The following is an 18,630-nucleotide window of genomic DNA, read 5'->3' on the forward strand; positions in this document are numbered from 1 at the left end:
CAGATTTAACATGAATAATGTATAGTATAAAAAGATGTGTCATAAAGATGTTAAATTTTGTTATAATTAACAAAAAATTGTATTTTTATTTGTAGGTAATTTCCAGAGAGCCATCCTTTGCGCAATTATACACCATTCACGCACGCTATATGGACATGGTAAGTTATAAGTGAGAGTATACATATTTTTAAAAATACGAATTTACAGTAACATTTATATATATATAACGTCATTTAATCACTAATTACTATATAACTACTGCAGTAGTACAAAATTATTAAATATATTTTTAAAATTTAAATTCAAAAATAATTAAATAAAAAATATTAAAGAAAAAGATTTTTCTTGATTTATCATTGAAAATTGAATTAGAACATATTAGCCAAAGTTATTCTGTTCTAATCCGTAATTTATAACTCTAACGCATTCATAAGAAATTAATATTGAAATTGAAGATACTAACTTAATATTTCTTCTTTAAATAAAAATTGTGAAGGTTTTGAATTGATTCATGATTGCATAAATTACTGTTTCCCATATTTTTATCTCATGAAATAAAATTGTTAATAACAACTGTCAATTTCTTTACACATAAATAAAATGTTCGCGTGTTATTCTTGACGAAAATGAGATGTGCAAGTATATTTATAGCATTTCACACTTTAAATGTTCTAATGTATTTTTCTTTAATATTTCATAAACTATTTATGAATCCTCATAACTGGCACATTTCAGGTGAAATATGAATTATCAAATATCTCATTTTTATTAGGGATTTCATTTGGTATATCTGTTTATTTCAGGGTATAGCAGTCCTCTTTGTATTGTGCGAAAAACGTACAATGGGTTTGTATAACGCAATTTGGCAAAAAGTGAAGGAGCTGTGTCCAAATGCGTTACAACAAGTAGAATTAGTCATGAGCGATTATGAACGCGCGGCAATGACGATCGCAAAACAGATTTTTCCGGAATCGCGAATAATCGGCTGCTGGTTTCATTTTAATCAGGTAGAATTTTTAACGAAAACGAAATCTTGTAGATTTTTTGCAACTTTTGCTAATTTATATTCAATATTTTTCGTGTAGGCTGTATTAAGGCGTTGGAAAGCTTTAGAATTAACAGCAGCTCCAAGGAAGGTTCTCGGTCTCACTATGGCTTTACCATTATCTCCGATTGATGCATTCGAGGAAGGATTACAAATAATCCAAGAAGAAGCTGATACGTTGTCCACGGAATATCCCGCTGGGTTTGCAATTTACTGAGTATTTAAGACGTACCTGGCTTTCATTAAAAAATAATATTTCTGTGTCTATACAGACAAATAATTTTATGGAAAATTTTCATTTTGAAATCTTTCGCAAATTTGATAAAACTCATACCAATGTTTGGAATTTTCTTCGTAAGTATTACTTATTATTGCTACTCTTTTGTGCATTATTACATAAAATATATTTTTACAATACAACTTTTGCAGACAATTTAAAAGGTTTCATCGCTGTTCAGGAAAAAAAAATTGCAATACTGACAGAAGGCCGTACTGTAAAGAGAACACGGGTTCGGTATGACATGAATCGCGATAAACGCATTACAGAGGCGCAATCTTTATTATCTTCGGGAAGGTAATTTATATTTTGTTTTAGACAATCTTGCTATAAAAATATGACAGTCATATATTTACGATCCACATTCCTTGAGTCATGTGTAACTATGTTAATATTACTGCATGACTATTAAATTATTGCATAAACTTTTATTTTATAAATTTATATATATTTATATTCTATATTGTTATAGATATTCGTTGAAGGAGTTTCTTTTGGCGCTGAGCAATATAGTACAGTTACTTGAAGAGAATATTGGTTTGTTTCGAAATATACACATATTACGTATTTTAACTCTAGTCATAATAATTTATTGATATAATAATATTGATAATTTAATGACATGTCAATAAACATATTGTAAATTTTTTGAATTTAACAAATAGAAAAAATATTCTTTATATATTGCAGATTTACAAAACGATGTGGATAATGATATAGACCAAGAAATAATAGACGGAAATTTTATAAACCACTTTGCGCGCGATGCGGTTATAGGTACATTCCACATTCTTCTATTAATTTAGTGACGTATCAATATATATATATTTTAATTTAACAGAAAAAAAAGATATTTTTTATACGTTGCAGATTCGCAAAACAATATAGATAATGATATAGATCGAGAAATAATAGAAGACAATTTTTTAAATGACTTTGCGGGCGGTTCGATCACAGGTAAATTCTATATTCTTCTAATAATTTAGTGATGTATCAATATATACTGTATATTTTTTGAATTTAACAAAAAAAAAAGATATTTGTTATACATTGCAGATTCACAAAACGATATAGAACGAGAAATAGTAAACGATAATTCTTTAAACGACTTCACGAGCGTTACGGCCACAGGTAAATTCCATTCTTCTAACTAGAAACTCTCCTGATACTTTGTGAGAGAGCGAGAGAGAGAGCGAGAGAGAGAGAAAGAGAGGGGGAGGGGGAGAGAGAATCTTACCTCAAAATTTATGTGCTATGTAATGTGTTTTGTTTTGTAATGTATTCTGTAATGTATTCTTGATTTTATTACATACTTTTTATTTTCAATTTATCTCTCAATTGACAGCATTATTAGAAACGACGGCTGCCGATTCAGTCTTAGTAACGGATAATATTGAAAGAACACCTCTACGTCGTGGAAGACCTCCTCGCATACGTGGTCGCAATCTGAGTAGAGGTAGATGATTTTTTTTCCAATATTCACTTAAAAGTAACTTGTTTTGCGAAAAAATAACTGGTTTCATAGTTCGCATTTGCTTTATGAAAAATATTTGTACGAAATATGAAAATATGAAAAATATTTGAATAATTTGCATCTCAGGTGAAAAAGAAATGATTATAGATAACTTTTGTATTCTAGCTGCTGAAATAACTGCAACGTCGCAGACCCAAGTAACCGATGAAGGTATGTACTTCATATAATTATGAATAAAAAAATATATACGTACATTTGTATTTATTGATCTTTTTGTTATATTTAAGAATTAGGATTTAATATGTTTTGTGACGTGACAATTTTGAGGTCCGTCACAAGGGCGAGAATGCCCGATCGAGGAGGGAAATTTGAGGTCGGAAACCCCACCGCGGGGGGCGACGACCTCTCCCTCCTAATTTTCTTTTTGAGCGTTGTAGCGAATTGCGCGAGTCGTTGTGAGTGGCCAAATTCCCGTTTTGTGATTGAGGTGGAGCAGCCTCCGTGGGACCTGCGAGGGACTCAGCAGACAGGACGACGGAGGCCCGGACGGCGTGTAGACAGATCCGGAACAAGGTCAAGTAAAATATCTTTGAATAAACAACTAGATTCCAGACAAAGTCGCTACCGTAGATACAATTTCAGATTTGGAGCATATCGAGGCCGGTGGACGCACCGAGAGAGATGACGCCCGAGAGGGAAGCGCGCTCTCACACGCCGAAGACCCGGAGTGGAGTACCCGAAAAAGGAGCTGTCGTAACGAGCCAAAGCAGAATCAGGTCGAAACCTGATCAGTTCCCGGCCGATTCAGAGAAGGTTCGGATCCGTAAACGGAAAAGGCCGCGAGGGGCGTTAACGGCAGCTGCCCTAAGAGAGAGACCGGAGTCACCTCGGAAAAGCGTCACCGAGGGCCGATGTATCGAAGAGCGAAGCGAGCATCGAGAGATCTAGGAAACATCGAAAGATCAAGAATCGCTAATCGATAGCGAGGATCTACATGCGCAGGACGATGCGCGAAATGTCACCGCTGTCCGGCGAGCCTCACTGTCGTCACTGTTCGGCGAGTCGGCAACCTGAGCGGAACCTTGAGGCCCACAACAGGCGTACCGACGATTTGTAAGGCCGCCACTTCGACTTCGCGGTAAGAGCGGTATCAGTAGGCGTCTCGAGCCTCGCGGAAATAAGAATCCGCATATTTTGCGTAAAGGGTAAACCTTTCAAAAAAACTTGTATGTATATATTTTAAAAAAAGTTGTATATACCAAATAAAAATTCGCTATATATTCTGCCCATAAAAGAGGTGATATCAGAAAATGACGCCAAGTTTGAATAAAAAACCTTTCAAAAAAACTTGTATGTATATATTTTAAAAAAAGTTGTATATACCAAATAAAAATTCGCTATATATTCTGCCTATAAAAGAGGTGATATCAGAAAATGACGCCAAGTTTGAATAAAAAACCTTTCAAAAAAACTTGTATGTATATATTTTAAAAAAAGTTGTATATACCAAATAAAAATTCGCTATATATTCTGCCTATAAAAGAGGTGATATCATCAGAAAATGACGCCAAGTTTAAATAAAAAAACCTTTCAGAAAAACTTGTATATGTATATATATTACGAAAAAGGATTAATTTATTGCGCTTATTGCGCTTACAGCTTTTTAACCAATAAGCATCGATAAGATTGTATTTAGTTATTTTTGCATCTTTATCTAGTTATTTATTTAAAAATTATATTTATATCTACAATTAGTTAATTTTTTTTTAAGTATACATTTTAAAATAATTGCATCTGTATCTAGTTACTTTTGCTTCTATATCTAGTTATTTAAATTAAAAAATGATATTTGTGTTTATATCTATCTAGTTAATTTTTCTTAAGTATACTTTTTAAAATAATTGCATCTGTATCTAGTTATTTTTTTTATATCTGTATCTAGTTAAATAAAATTTTTATATCTGTATCTAGTTAAATAAAAAAATAATTTTTTAAATAAAAGTATTTAATTCAAAAATAAAAAAATTTTTCAAATTTAATCAAAATAAAAAGATATTACAAAATTTCGCAAAAAACTTGGCGCTGCTGTACTGAACTATTAACTTACATAAGATTCGCATCGCAATACTTTAACATGCTCCTAATCATTCCAACATACTTTAATCTATAGTATATGTGACGTAATACTATAGTTTAGTTTGGAGTATTAGAGCGAGTAGGAGCATGTTAGAGCAAGCGATGCAAACAAATTTCGGCTCAAACAGACTAGAGCGACGAAGCGGCAAGTGGCGATGCTATAGCCAATCAACTTACAATTTTACCGTAAGAACAAGAGTTTAATTGGCTATCGCGTCGCCGTTTGCCGCTCTGGTCAGTTTGAGTCATTGGGCTTGTTCGTTTTAGCTACACTGGGGCTGCTCTGGGTCTGCTCTACACAGGATAATACAGGACAGATAAATAGTTTGTCCTGTATTATCTTGTTTAGAGCAGACCCAGAGCTGCCCCAGTGCAGCTAAAACGAACAAGCCCATTATAACACTTAATCATGTAAATTGTAAAATTATTGCTCATTTTCATTCTCTATAATATTTTAAGATGTATTTAACATGTAGTTCAGTACAGCAGCGCCAAGTTTTTTGCGAAATTTTGTAATATTTTTTTATTTTAATTAAATTTGAAAAATTTTTTTATTTTTGAATTAAATACTTTTATTTAAAAAATTATTTTTTTATTTAACTAGATACAGATATAAAAATTTTATTTAACTAGATACAGATATAAAAAAAATAACTAGATACAAATGCAATTATTTTAAAAAGTATACTTAAGAAAAATTAACTAGATAGATATAAACACAAATATCATTTTTTAATTTAAATAACTAGATATAGAAGCAAAAGTAACTAGATACAGATGCAATTATTTTAAAATGTATACTTAAAAAAAAATTAACTAATTGTAGATATGAATATAATTTTTAAATAAATAACTAGATAAAGATGCAAAACTAACTAAATACAATCTTATCGATGCTTATTGGTTAAAAAGCTGTAAGCGCAATAAGCGCAATAAATTAATCCTTTTTCGTAATATATATACATACAAGTTTTTCTGAAAGGTTTTTTTATTTAAACTTGGCGTCATTTTCTGATGATATCACCTCTTTTATAGGCAGAATATATAGCAAATTTTTATTTGGTATATACAACTTTTTTTAAAATATATACATACAAGTTTTTTTGAAAGGTTTTTTATTTAAACTTGGCGTCATTTTCTGATATCACCTCTTTTATAGGCAGAATATATAGAGAATTTTTATTTGGTATATACAACTTTTTTTAAAATATATACATACAAGTTTTTTTGAAAGGTTTTTTATTTAAACTTGGCGTCATTTTCTGATATCACCTCTTTTATAGGCAGAATATATAGCGAATTTTTATTTGGTATATACAACTTTTTTTTAAATATATACATACAAGTTTTTTTGAAAGGTTTTTTATTTAAACTTGGCGTCATTTTCTGATATCATCTCTTTTATAGGCAGAATATATAGCGAATTTTTATTTGGTATATACAACTTTTTTTAAAATATATACATACAAGTTTTTTTAGAAGGTTTTTTATTTAAACTTGGCGTCATTTTCTGATATCATCTCTTTTATAGGCAGAATATATAGCAAATTTTTATTTGATTATATATACAACAACTTTTTTTGATTTGGTTATATATACAACTTTTTTTGAAAGGTTTGGTATTTGTTAATATATATACATTTTTTTGTGGAAGATAAATTTTTTGGAAGGTTTATATATACAACTTTTTTTGGGAGGTTTGCGTGTATACAACAACTTTTTTTTGGTATACAATAACTTTTTTTGGAAGGTTTGCGTGTGTTACGTCCTGATCAGACTACACGATTCTTTTCTTTTCATTAAATACCAGACCTAGTAAACGCGGAACCAACAAAACTCTTAAGAAATATTATAACGCCAGAGCTGTTTTTCTCATGAGACACCAGGAGCTCGAATCTTCTCACGGAGAAAAATAGCATGGATATTTCAAAATACCTTGGCCGCTCAGCGTGCCTATCGTCGCCAGAAAAACCGTAAAAGTCAAAACTTCGCGGTAGCTGGAGTCCTTAACCGACTCCAGACGGTTAGAGTAAGAGATAAAAAGAAAAAACTGGCACCAACTAGTCATACTCTTGGATTCCACCTACGGGAACTCTAGCTAGTAGATAGGGTTTTACCGAGTAACGATCGGGGAATGACCGCAGTCGCATGCCGAGAAGGCGCGACACCTGATACGGCGCACGTGTTTAGTAGGTCTGGGAAACCGAGATGCATTAGTCGCACTCTCCACGCGACACCAAGGGCACGCGACAGTCGTAAACTGTCAAATTTATTAGATCAGTGACCCAAGGCTTTGCGAACTTATATACCGATTCTTAACGACCCAATCCGAAAGCCGAGAATCGGGGCAAGCACTTCTATAGACCACCCATCATTCCATCGTATGGTCTAAAGACTACGCCCACCCAGATCTTAAGACACTGAGATGCACCCCACCTATACTAATTAACACCAACCGGGTTACGCCACCTCAAAAACCTACCCCCATCATATATGGACCCGAAACGACGCTATTCCTTATTCGTTAGGGCCTCTTTCTTCCTATCTCATTTCAAGTAACCTAATCATCTAAACCCAATCCTATTAGCTAAAAATGACGCCATCCTCCCCCACATTAAAAATTTTCTCGCAAGACTAATTCCTATTCGATCCCCGCTCCAAAAACCTAAGATTTTCCAAAGGAATCTACCCCAAAGAAAAAGTATAAAAACCCGTGTTCTGGTGGCTCCGGACACAATCACACACAGTTTTTCAAGCAGTTTGCGCAGTTATTCCGTTTAGCTCAGTTTCTCGAAACAGTTTTTCGAGTAGTTCGGGGGCGCGAATCAAAGAGTAAAATCAGTTGATACTTTGTCGCGACCATCTCGTGGTGCATCTCAAGTAGAGGGTCCATTACCTTGACGACACCATCCCGCAGTAGGGTGCCCACTCGTTTACAAAAGGGTCCGACGCCTATACAACACCTTCCCTCAACGGGGCGCCTGCTCAGAACCACCGAATATATTCAACGCGATCCGAAACTACTCTGCAACGAGTAAGTCAGTTCATTTCTCTTTATTTTATTATTTCTTCTGTCCTCCCTCCGGAAAAATAAAACACTCACACACACACACACACACACACACACACACTTGTGAAAAATACACTAATAGAAATATAAAACACGTGTGAATAAGAGTTGAGTTTTGTATCGTAATTATAAATTTAATCAAATTAAAATGTTGTCTTTAGTAAATTAAACTTTGTTCTTTTTTTTATTTAACCACACCCTCCTCGTTCGTCACCCCCTCACACCTTCCCTCTCAAATTGCGCACAAAGGTTCCGCCCCGGGTAATAGGGATTCAATTCCTTGACCCAAAAAGGGAACCACGAGCGGTTGACTTGTTGACGGAGTAAAAACGACTCTTCCAGTCGCTGACCCGTCGCAAGTCCTAAACGTGCCGCTCGGCTCGTGCGGTCAGGTCCGTTTACGTCGATCGCCGAGCCCAACGAAAAAAATTCTACATCTATCAGGACGTAACACGTGTATACAACAACTTTTTTTTGGAAGATTTGCGTGCACTTGGCGCCTTTTCTTTACCTTTTTTTAAAAAGGTAATTTGTTGAAACTTTTTTGTAAGGTAAAAAATACACAACAACTTTTTTGTAAGGTTTGCGTGTTTATATATACAACAACTTTTTTTGGGAGGTTTGCGTGTATACAACAACTTTTTTTTGGTATACAATAACTTTTTTTGGAAGGTTTGCGTGTATACAACAATTTTTTTTTGGAAGATTTGCGTGCACTTGGCGCCTTTTCTTTACCTTTTTTTAAAAAGGTATATACAACAACTTTTTTTGGGAGGTTTGCGTGTATACAACAACTTTTTTTTGGTATACAATAACTTTTTTTGGAAGGTTTGCGTGTATACAACAACTTTTTTTTGGAAGATTTGCGTGCACTTGGCGCCTTTTCTTGACCTTTTTTTAAAAAGGTATATACAACAACTTTTTTAGGGAGGTTTGTGTGTATACAACAACTTTTTTTTGGTATACAATAACTTTTTTTGGAGGGTTTGCGTGTATACAACAACTTTTTTTTGGAAGATTTGCGTGCACTTGGCGCCTTCTCTTTACCTTTTTTTAAAAAGGTAATTTGTTGATATAAAATATACAACTTTTTTGTAAGGTTTACGTGTTTTTATATATACAACTTTTTTGGAAGGTTTGTGTGTATACAACAATTGGAAGGTTTGCGTGTACTTGGCGCCTTTTTTTTACCTTTTTTTAAAAAGGTAATTTGTTGATTAATGGATATCATTTCTTTTTTTCAGTAAAAATATTACTAAATATATAAACTTTATATTGATATTTCAAAGTAAAATAACAAAACAATTGTGAAATAATTAATTAGATTTTACTAAAGAGTCCCACCACCACCCCCGTCATATAAAACGGTCCTCTTTGATTAATGTTGTAATAATACAAAGTTATATATAATTATGTAAATATCAAACAAATCGTTTCTAGGCCATTGTATTTGTCTAATTTAAGCGTCATTGGCTTAACTTTCTTTATTTTCTTTTTTTTACATATATTTGATTATCCATAAAGATTTTCGTCATCAGTGAACATATTTTAATAAAATATTTGATTATATATAACAATTCTTTTTACCATTTATTATCAAAAGATATGATCAAATAATACCACCAATTACTTATCAATTTTCTGTAAGAAAATGATACAGATATCTTTAGCGCCTCTAGGTCATTGTCTTTTTCTAATTTGCGCATCGTCAGCTTCAATCCAAGTATTAGACATTTCTTCTCTACATATACTTGTGTAATGACCATTTTCGATACATGATCCATGATGGAATATAGCACTCATAACTTTGTAGAATTGTCCAGCAATATTTATTTTAGTTGTTGGGATAGCACGTAAAGTAAACTTATCTGTTTTTGTTGATATACCGTCTTGAATTGTTATTAAATGCATGACAATTATATCTCCGGTTAATATTAATTCACTTTTACATAATATGTCATTTCCTGTACAATTTTCACATGATTCGTTGTGTAATTGACACCAATGAGAAAATGTTACATTTAATAATTCATTAAGATCAAAACTTTTTTTCTTCCGTTTATTAACAGGAGTTGAAAGAAGGATATTTTTATTAACAATAGTTGTCGTATTATGACAATTTTTACATCGTTTAATGGAAGTGACTTGATGCTCAACTAAATTTTTTATATAATCGTATTTCGTGCAAAGAGCTATAAGAAATTCACATGCATCTCGTTTAACATTTTTGGAGAAAAATTCTCCTAAACTTTGTCGTATTACATATGTATTCAAGTTAGGCAGTTTGTTTTCATATTGATTTATTAAAATACCTAAAATACTTAATTTATCATACTCAAATATTAGTTTTCTAATAACATTTAAATGTAAAAAGCATTGCAATACTGCATTTGCATAACACGAACCCTTATCTATATTTTGAAAACCATGCGTGACCCAAGTAATATTTTTTCGAACTTTTTTATGTGATTCTTGAACAGAACTAATTATTTTGGGTTGTACCCATAAAATATCTTTTATTTTACGATACTTTTCTTTTGAAACAGAAATTATATCTGTTTTGGATTTGTGTATTCGTTTTAATCGATTATATTCAACAATAGCTTCTTCACTAGCTTCTATAGATGAAGGGTCAAAATTGATCAAATCAATCCATCTGAAGATGTTACTCGTGACAATGCAACATAAACTTGGCCGTGACTAAATACAGAATTACCTATGTCCATAATAGCATTCTGCAAACTCAGGCCTTGGCTTTTATGAACAGTAATTCCGTAACTTAGACACAATGGAAATTGTTTTCGAATAACATATGCTTTCTCCATCACCGCAAATTTGACATTTACTCTTTCAATTAAATATTCTAAACCTGATGGTAAAAGAAGCTTAATTTTTTCTATATAACCGTTAGAAATATCTTGTACAACTGAAATGACTTTAGCAATTGTACCATTAACAAGACCCAAACTAGCATCAATATTACGCCTTATCATAACTTTTGCCCCAATTTTTATAACAATTTGTTTCGAAAGCCCAGCTGTTTTAGAATTATCATCATCATTATTTTCCAACACTTTTAATATTTTCTTTTTTATATATGGAATACATTCGATTGTATCTTCAGCAATTAATAATATTTCTTTCGAAGCAATACGACTTAACATTGCAGCATTCAAAACGTCACACATGTGACAAGTGGGCAATAAACAAACGGTATCTGATGGCAAATTGTTAATAAAATCACATAATTCATTTAATCTAGATTCGAAGGAATCTTCTGTAAAAGATATTTTCCTATTTTCCAAAATTTCATAATCAGACTTTGTTAATAAACCAATACGAATTCTTGACAATAATTCACGATAAGACTCATCTTCTTGCTGGCGCATATTAATTGTCAACTCATCGTAATCAAATAATGTAGTCCACAAATTTACAGTCTGTAGGCAACCGATATATTTGTTAACTTTTTCATTTGACAAATCTTTAAAGACAGAATCTTCATGTACAGGAGGCAATTGAAGCAAATCTCCAAACAAAAGAATATGCCTTTTACCAAACCAGCCATCATCACAATCACTTGAATCAAATATTTCAGACAATCGAAGATGTATGTACATTAAAGTCAAATTAGATATCATCGATACTTCATCGATTATAAAAGAATAACATCTTTAAGTTCCGCTCGTAAAAGTTTTAACACATGATCAGACAATCGTCTATATTTAGGAGTATTACCATGTTCAACAGGTAATTGAAGCAATCTATGAACTGTTAAACCATCTATATTAAACGCTGCTATGCCAGTAGGTGCTGCTACAGCAGTATCTTTTTTGAGATTTTGTTTTATCCAGCACTTAACAGTTTTAATTAAATAACTTTTTCCAGTACCACCTTCTCCACTAACATATAATCGCAATATTGATTTATTTGACCCTATAATAGTAATAACTCTATCGAATACTCTTTTTTGATCTATATTTAATTTCGCAATCATTTCTGATACATCAATATCTTTAATATTTTTATCACCGAGATCCTTAAAATCTTGCATCGCTTCACCAGCTTCTATATTTTGAACACCTATTGGATTGTCAGGATCATCTTGCGACTCATGTTTTTGTACTTCATCTAAATGTTGCTGCACTAACTCTTTAGCATTTTCAAATGCTTTTTGCAATTCTTCTAGTTTTTCGTGATATTGTAATGCTTCTGTTAAATGTAGTTTTACCTTGTGAAATGATTCTGCATAAGTATCACATCCATTTCTAAGCTCTTCTAATTCTCTCCACGGTTCAAACAGAAGTAATAACGCAAAGAAATACTTTTCCGGTTGTGTATTAACATTATATCTATAATGATTAATAAGATATCCACGCTGTCGTCGTCTAAGATATCCATTTTTAAATTTATAGAATTCAACAAACTCATTTTGTGGTTTGATTTGTGTAATATCATACCATTTTGCAAACTCATAAAGAGACATACATTCTAATTCTTTTGGTCTCTGTGGATAGTGGTTTCCTATCAAAGATTCACAAAATATATCTGTCGATTGATCAAGTACTTCAATCTCTTTACGAGTTTTCAATTTTCTACATCTTATTCGATTAACATCTAACCAACTTATAGTTGTATTTCGATCAGTTCCACATAAAGCAATCCCCAGTAATGTATCAGTAGCTTCAAGAGCTCCACATTCTCTATTACTCGTGAATCGCAAGGCAATGCTCCAAAGATAACTCGCCAATGACTTATTCGTATTATTTTTAGTATTAATAATAGTATCAGACAACTCACACTTTCCCGCTTTATTCATATATTTAGTAATGTACCAGGTAAGTAATGACTTTTCGCCAATAAATTGTATATCCATATTTCCTTCCTATGCAGTAATATAATAATAATAATATTATAACGGGGGGGCGTTCCTCTTTCGAAGCACCGCCCGCGGCACCCAAACATTGTCCATTGTGCCTCCCCTCATAAGCTTACTCATGAGAGACCTGTTTTTCTCTAAAAGAGAATCAGATCCCTCACCGGCAGCTTCCTGATCTGCTCGGGCCCAAGTAGTGCTGAGCCCAGCATCTTGTGTCTCAACCCTGCCTGTGCAGGACAGTCGCTGAGCACATGAAGGCTCTTGTTTCTTAAAACACTTGTTTCCTCGTCGTCTCCACATGCCCTGCACTTGGATGTATCGCTACGCCCAAGCTTGTACATGTGGTAGTTTAAGGTGCCATGACCCATCACTATGTGTATCGCTGTCCTGGCATCTCTCCTACTCAGAGCCCTTATGCTCCAAGTCAGTTCCCTATTAGGAGTATCTCCCATCAGAGCTCTAGCCTGTCTGCATTTGGACTCAGATTCCACTCTCCAGTGTTTTAGATGTTCTCTGCGGAGCTATTCTTTGATCCTCCCCTTTCCTAAACAAAAGGGGATTCCCAGAGCCGGCCCCGGTCCTACTATCGTTAATTCTGAACCCGCTTTTGCCAGCTGGTCCGCACATTCATTACCCTGGATGCCCGAGTGACCCGGCACCCAAGTAACGGTGACTTCTCTCTCTCTCGCCAGTTCGTTCAGAACGCACCTGCACTCTCGAACCAACCGCGACGTTATTGTCGGAGCCCCCAGCGCCTTGATGGCTGCCTGGCTGTCCGTACAAATCCTGATGTGCCCCCCCGCCTCTACTCTACTCCGCACGGTCTGAGCACAGCTTAGGATAGCCACAATCTCCGCTTGGAATACCGTGGCATAACTGTCGAGAGAAATGCACTCCTTCCATCCCTCTCGACTGCCAAAGAAGCCGGCCCCGGAGCCCGTGTCCGTCTTGGAGCCGTCCGTATACCAGACATCTCCTCCACGCACTCGAGCCCCTAAGTTTCCATCTTCCTTTTCCCACTCCTCCGGCCTCGGTATATGCACTTTAAAGCGCCTATCAGAAGCCCGAAAAATAGGTATTCTGTCCTGTCGCATCTCGAATATCGGATCTAGCAGAACGTCTTCCGGCAGCCTCGTATGCCGGGCTCCTTTCTTCCATTTTAGTTCGCATCTTAGACGGTATGTCGCCACTGCTGCAGCAGCCACCACCACCTGATAAAATGGTTCGATGCCGAACATTACGCCCATCGCCGCCACTGGTGTCGTAACCATAGCACCCAGGGCCCCTCTCAAAATCAGAGCCCTGACATGCTTCAACGCAACTTTGCTGGCCAGGTCTTCCCTATAGGAGTCCCACTTGGTTTTTCTCGGGTTCCTGAATTTGACCTCCTTCCCCCTAGCCTTAGCTATCCTGAAGGTGATCTGCCTATGGTCTGAGAGCGAGGACTCCGTCGAGACCCTCCACTCCACTACCTCCTGTATCAACTGCCTGGAACTGACAGTGATATCGAGCACTTCTCTTCTCGCTATAGTGCAGAAGGTGGGCTCGTCTCCTGTGTTGAGAATCTCCAGATCCGTAGATGCTAGGAACTCCAACACTTTTCTTCTTCTTTCGTTGGTGTCCGAGCTTCCCCACACAGTGGGATGCGCGTTAGCGTCACATCCCATGATAAGGGGAAGCCGTTTCTCCTGGCAGTATTCTGCCAGTTTTATCACCGGTGCAGGCGGCACCGCCTCCCCCCCGTCGTGAGAGAAGTAGGCCGAGCAAATAACCATTTTTCTCCTGTCACCGGAGTCATCAGTGAAATCCACTTCTACAGCCGCAACGTCCCTGGAACACAGGTGAGGTATTAGCTGGGCCTCCATACCCTTGACGGCCACGCAGGCTCTGGGCCGATCCACTGATGGGACTCTAAAGAGCCTACCGCAGGCCGCCAAGCCCCTGATGCAACCCCGGATTACCCAGGGTTCTTGCATCAGTGATATGCATGTTTGCCTCCCAGCTTGTTGCCTGGCCAAAACAGCCGAGGCCCCTTTGCTGTGATGCAGATTAATCTGGGTAAAGGCCACCCCTCTCGATCCCGCCATTTAACTACAAGATCGTTTTAGGGGGCTCCTCCTTATCCCCTCCTTACTCCCCCCCCTGGGCCCCACTTACCCGAAAGGCAATCCTGTCGAGCCCAAAGAAAGGTTTGAAGTCCAGTGTTCTCAATTTGAGGACACTGGACTCCGGGACACCGAGGACCAGGTTCCCATCTTCCCTGGTGGCCCCTACCCCCTCCGCGAACACTTTCCAGCTCCCGGTGACAAGACCTGGGTTCTGCTTCTCCAGTTGCTTCAGGACCGTGGCCGCGCCCTCGGGAGGTCCCGGGACCCAAACCACCGCCCTGTGCTGCTTTTGAAGCGCGTCCATGCCCATCACCTTGAGCTTGGCGCCCTCCCACGGAATGATGCCGCCGATCCGCCCCACGAGCCAACCCAGCGACGCCTCATCCGCGCATCTAACCACCGCCGCACCACTCCTTAGAGAGGTGCTGTGGAATCTGGGCACCGGACCCTCTTGGATCCCGTCGATCTCCTTCGAGACCGCACCCCTCAACAGAATCAACTGCTCTGCAGTAATTTCTGCCTCGGGGTAGCCCTCCGCCACAATCACCCTCGCCAGAGGGTCAGCAGCGTCCGAATAGGCATGGTGCCCATCGTGAGCCCTTTGCCTCTTTAGCGGACGGCCGCCCGATGGAGGGGTTTCATTAGAGCCCTTCCGACGTTTACCATCGGTGTGCCCCTTCACCACCTCCACCGGCGTACAAGGGGGAGCCACGGGAAGAGAGCGAGTCCTTTCCAGAGCCCCTGCTCTTATCCGCTTCGCCCTCCTTCTTTCGGCCCCGCACCGATTTTTCTTTACTGGAGGTGAAGCCTCCTGCCGCGCAGCCGGGCCGGCTTCACTTCCGGAGCCCTTAAGGGTCCCGTCCGTCACCCCCGTTCCAGCTCCTTCCCTCGGAGACCCGTCACGCGAGCCCTCCCGATTTTCCACTTCGTTCTCTAAGTTAATGTTATTTGTCAAATCCATAGTGGTCCCACGAGTAGCTAGGGAATTACACGGTCCGCCTACGCAGAGCCCCGCATGCGTGGGTAAGGCTGGATACTCTGGGGTTTCGCCCGGTTCTCCAGAGGCATCGTTCGCGACACTGCTCCCCCAGTGACATGCAGCCATCGCCACGATGGCTTACAACTTGGCTTGGGGAGTTGGTCCGCGGCAACGGTCTTCCCTTACCCTCCACAGGGTTTTATTTCCGTGGGGCCAGGTTATAACCGCCACTACCCAGCAGCACTGAATCCCCTCAGAGAACTCACACCTACTGGGCGTTCTCCTATCCGCCACCTTGGAGACGCGCCCGGTGGGTAGCTCAACCCCCGGGTTTTTCTAACTAATTATCTAAGTTTTTTTTACATTTATTATAAAACTGCTATATTTGTTTTCGAAAATATATTTTTTCTAAAATAATACTTCTTATGATTATGTAGAGAGCTCTCCAGCACATTTGCGCGTCTTTGTCATTTAGTGGATGAAGCAACATCTGAAATGGACACTGAACTTAAAACTAACAAATACTTTAGGAATATTGGAAAAAGGAGCGACTAAAGTAAAACATGTACGAAATCAAGCCAATTTTTTTAATAAACGAAGTTGACACATTCGACGCAGCTTATCTGAAACCTCTAAATTAAGTAAACAATGTATTTTGTTATCATTAATTAAAAGTGAAAGTGGATATGTCCGCGACTTCCACCGCGACTTCCTCGACGACCGCAACCTCCTCCTCTTCCTCTGTTCCATCGTGGTGCTGTAATAGAACAAAACAAATTTAATAATTTATTTTTGAGGATAAAATATTTAATAAAATATATATAAAATACAATAAAATAACTTACGTAGCACTGGTATGTACTCCTGTCCCCCCTGCTGCCACTGCCATTGTTGTTGTTGCTGTTGCTGCCAATTTTTTATCTCTAAAAAGAAAATTAAAATATTAAATTTATACTTATTTTAAGAGCGGATAATTTTTACCTTTTATAATATGTGGCGGAAGATATGAACAATCAAGAGTCGTGTCTCTTGATTGTTCATATAATGAAGATGATGATGCTGGTGGCGGCGGCGGCTGCGACTGTAGCTGCAACGCTGACAGCGGTGGCTCCGATGGCAACGGTGGCAGTGGCGGTGGCCCCGGTAACGTATCACAGGATGAGTTTAGTGTTAATTTTAATGCTCGCAATTCTTCTTTCAATGCAGCGATTTCAGCAGTAGTCGCTGCATTGAAGGAAGAATTTTCTTTCTCTGCTTCATTCATTTCTGTAAAAAAAAAATATTTTATACTTTCTATCTATCTTTTACAACATTTTACATTTTATGTACTATATATTATTATTATTTTATTACATTTAATTTTATTACATTACATAATATAATAATTTTGTCTTGTACTTACTTTTTTTTGCTCCCTGCAACTGTGGTGTCTTTGCGGCGCCATTTTAGACACGCCTCTTATAGTTTCCATTATTATCCATTTCCATTATAGTGACAAGATGCAAATTTTAGGCCGCTAGTGCTATTGGTGGTGGGGTTAATGTCCATGTTTTTTGTCGCTGCTCGGAAGTTCCAAGGAGACAATTGGTGTATTCAAGGGGTCGATTGTGTAGCATGAAATAAAATAAAAATTACAAAAGTAAACAAATTTACTAAAATATCCATGATTTTATTGGTCAATAACTAGTAAATTTGTTCACTTTTTTATGATACACAATCGACCCCTTGAATACACCATTTGTCTCTTTGGAACTTCCGAGCAGCGACAAAAAACTTGGACATTAACCCCACCACCAATAGCACTAGCGGCGTGACTAAAATTTGCATCTTGTCACTACTATGGCTTAGTTTACATCGATTGTTTAGTACGCGTACCAAGTACTAAATCTGCTTCTCCGATAGATATAAATCGTTTAGGCCCGGTTGCACCAATCTCATTTTGGTTTTAAGCGTAACTTAAAATTTTAAGCTTGTTGCATCAAAGTATAAGTGACACCTAAAGTGTTTTAATTTACGCTTATCTTAAGCCATGATTTCAGTACCGCTTAAGAAACTTTAAGGAACCGAAAGCGTTATAAGTTATAGCAAATTATTAATTATGCTATCATATAATTTACATAAAATATTGGAATTTAACCATAAAAATGGATTTAATAAATGTTGATGTACTAGAAGATGATGAATTAGACGCATTCAATTTAGTTGTTTACGGAATACCACGAAATGTTCATGTGCGTGCTAATTATTTTGAAGAATACGATAAATTAAATTTTTTTAGAAGATTTCGATTGCAGAAATTGTTGTTGTTAACAAGTCAGTGTAGTCGAATGAGGAGATTAAAAGAAGTAATACGTTAATTTGAGAATACTTTTAATTGTATGAGAACGAGTACAAGTATTATGCTGCGCGCACGTTGCTTCTAGCTCTGCTTAGAAGAAAGAAGAAAAAAGGGGGGCGACCTGTTTTTGTTACAGCATAGATAAAATCGATACAACATAGAAGCGAACTGATTATACCAAGATCGATTTACAACACTTTCCCTTGGTCAGGGTATCGATTGTGTAACTAAACTGAAGTGAAAATGTGAAAAGTGAGCAGTTTGCGTGATTTCGTAACTTTTATCGTAGTGAAAATATGAACCATTCCACGTGAGTTTCCTCGA

At 36.9% G+C, this 18,630-nt stretch overlaps 2 protein-coding genes and 1 pseudogene across 4 annotated transcripts; 1 reads left to right on the forward strand and 2 right to left on the reverse strand.

Moving 5' to 3' along the window:
* Positions 1–1,258: 1,258 nt before the first annotated feature.
* Positions 1,259–18,544, forward strand: LOC105667871 (uncharacterized). Of its 3 annotated transcripts, none has more exons than XM_067352267.1 (9): positions 1,259–1,399; positions 1,475–1,619; positions 1,795–1,859; positions 2,013–2,099; positions 2,193–2,279; positions 2,379–2,453; positions 2,668–2,778; positions 2,962–3,006; positions 18,443–18,544. In XM_067352267.1, exons 1-9 carry the CDS (start codon positions 1,330–1,332, stop codon positions 18,445–18,447), a joined length of 690 nt encoding a protein of 229 aa, XP_067208368.1. In that variant the 5' UTR covers positions 1,259–1,329; the 3' UTR covers positions 18,448–18,544. The 3 variants fall into 3 exon arrangements, with proteins under 3 accessions (XP_067208368.1, XP_067208366.1, XP_067208367.1); XM_067352265.1 differs by having other exon boundaries at positions 18,392–18,517; XM_067352266.1 differs by having other exon boundaries at positions 2,397–2,453; positions 18,392–18,517.
* LOC136998898 (ATP-dependent DNA helicase pif1-like) lies at positions 10,494–13,892 on the reverse strand (annotated as a pseudogene).
* On the reverse strand, positions 16,286–18,470 carry LOC105670920 (uncharacterized). The gene is made up of 3 exons (XM_067352268.1): positions 16,950–18,470; positions 16,814–16,891; positions 16,286–16,725 (listed from the first exon to the last, which is right to left on the reverse strand). The coding sequence occupies exons 1-3, from the start codon at positions 17,230–17,232 to the stop codon at positions 16,637–16,639; spliced, it is 450 nt and encodes a 149-aa protein (XP_067208369.1). The 5' UTR covers positions 17,233–18,470; the 3' UTR covers positions 16,286–16,636.
* Positions 18,545–18,630: the final 86 nt, after the last annotated feature.

The sequence above is a fragment of the Linepithema humile genome, chromosome 3, assembly GCF_040581485.1.
Source record: "Linepithema humile isolate Giens D197 chromosome 3, Lhum_UNIL_v1.0, whole genome shotgun sequence".
Taxonomy (NCBI): Eukaryota; Metazoa; Arthropoda; class Insecta; order Hymenoptera; family Formicidae; genus Linepithema; species Linepithema humile.

What these genes read in the sequence shown, in the direction of transcription:
- LOC105670920 (XM_067352268.1), bottom strand. Translation starts at nt 17,232, where the DNA reads ATGAATGAAGCAGAGAAAGAAAATTCTTCCTTCAATGCAGCGACTACT. An exon ending in TCCGCCACATATTATAAAAG is followed by an intron (nt 16,892 to 16,949) that starts GTAAAAATTATC and finishes TTTTCTTTTTAG; the next exon opens with AGATAAAAAATTGGCAGCAA. An exon ending in GGAGTACATACCAGTGCTAC is followed by an intron (nt 16,726 to 16,813) that starts GTAAGTTATTTT and finishes GTTCTATTACAG; the next exon opens with CACCACGATGGAACAGAGGA.
- LOC105667871 (XM_067352265.1), top strand. Translation starts at nt 1,330, where the DNA reads ATGGAAAATTTTCATTTTGAAATCTTTCGCAAATTTGATAAAACTCAT. An exon ending in GTTACTTGAAGAGAATATTG is followed by an intron (nt 1,860 to 2,012) that starts GTTTGTTTCGAA and finishes TATATATTGCAG; the next exon opens with ATTTACAAAACGATGTGGAT. An exon ending in GACCCAAGTAACCGATGAAG is followed by an intron (nt 3,007 to 18,391) that starts GTATGTACTTCA and finishes CGTTGCTTCTAG; the next exon opens with CTCTGCTTAGAAGAAAGAAG.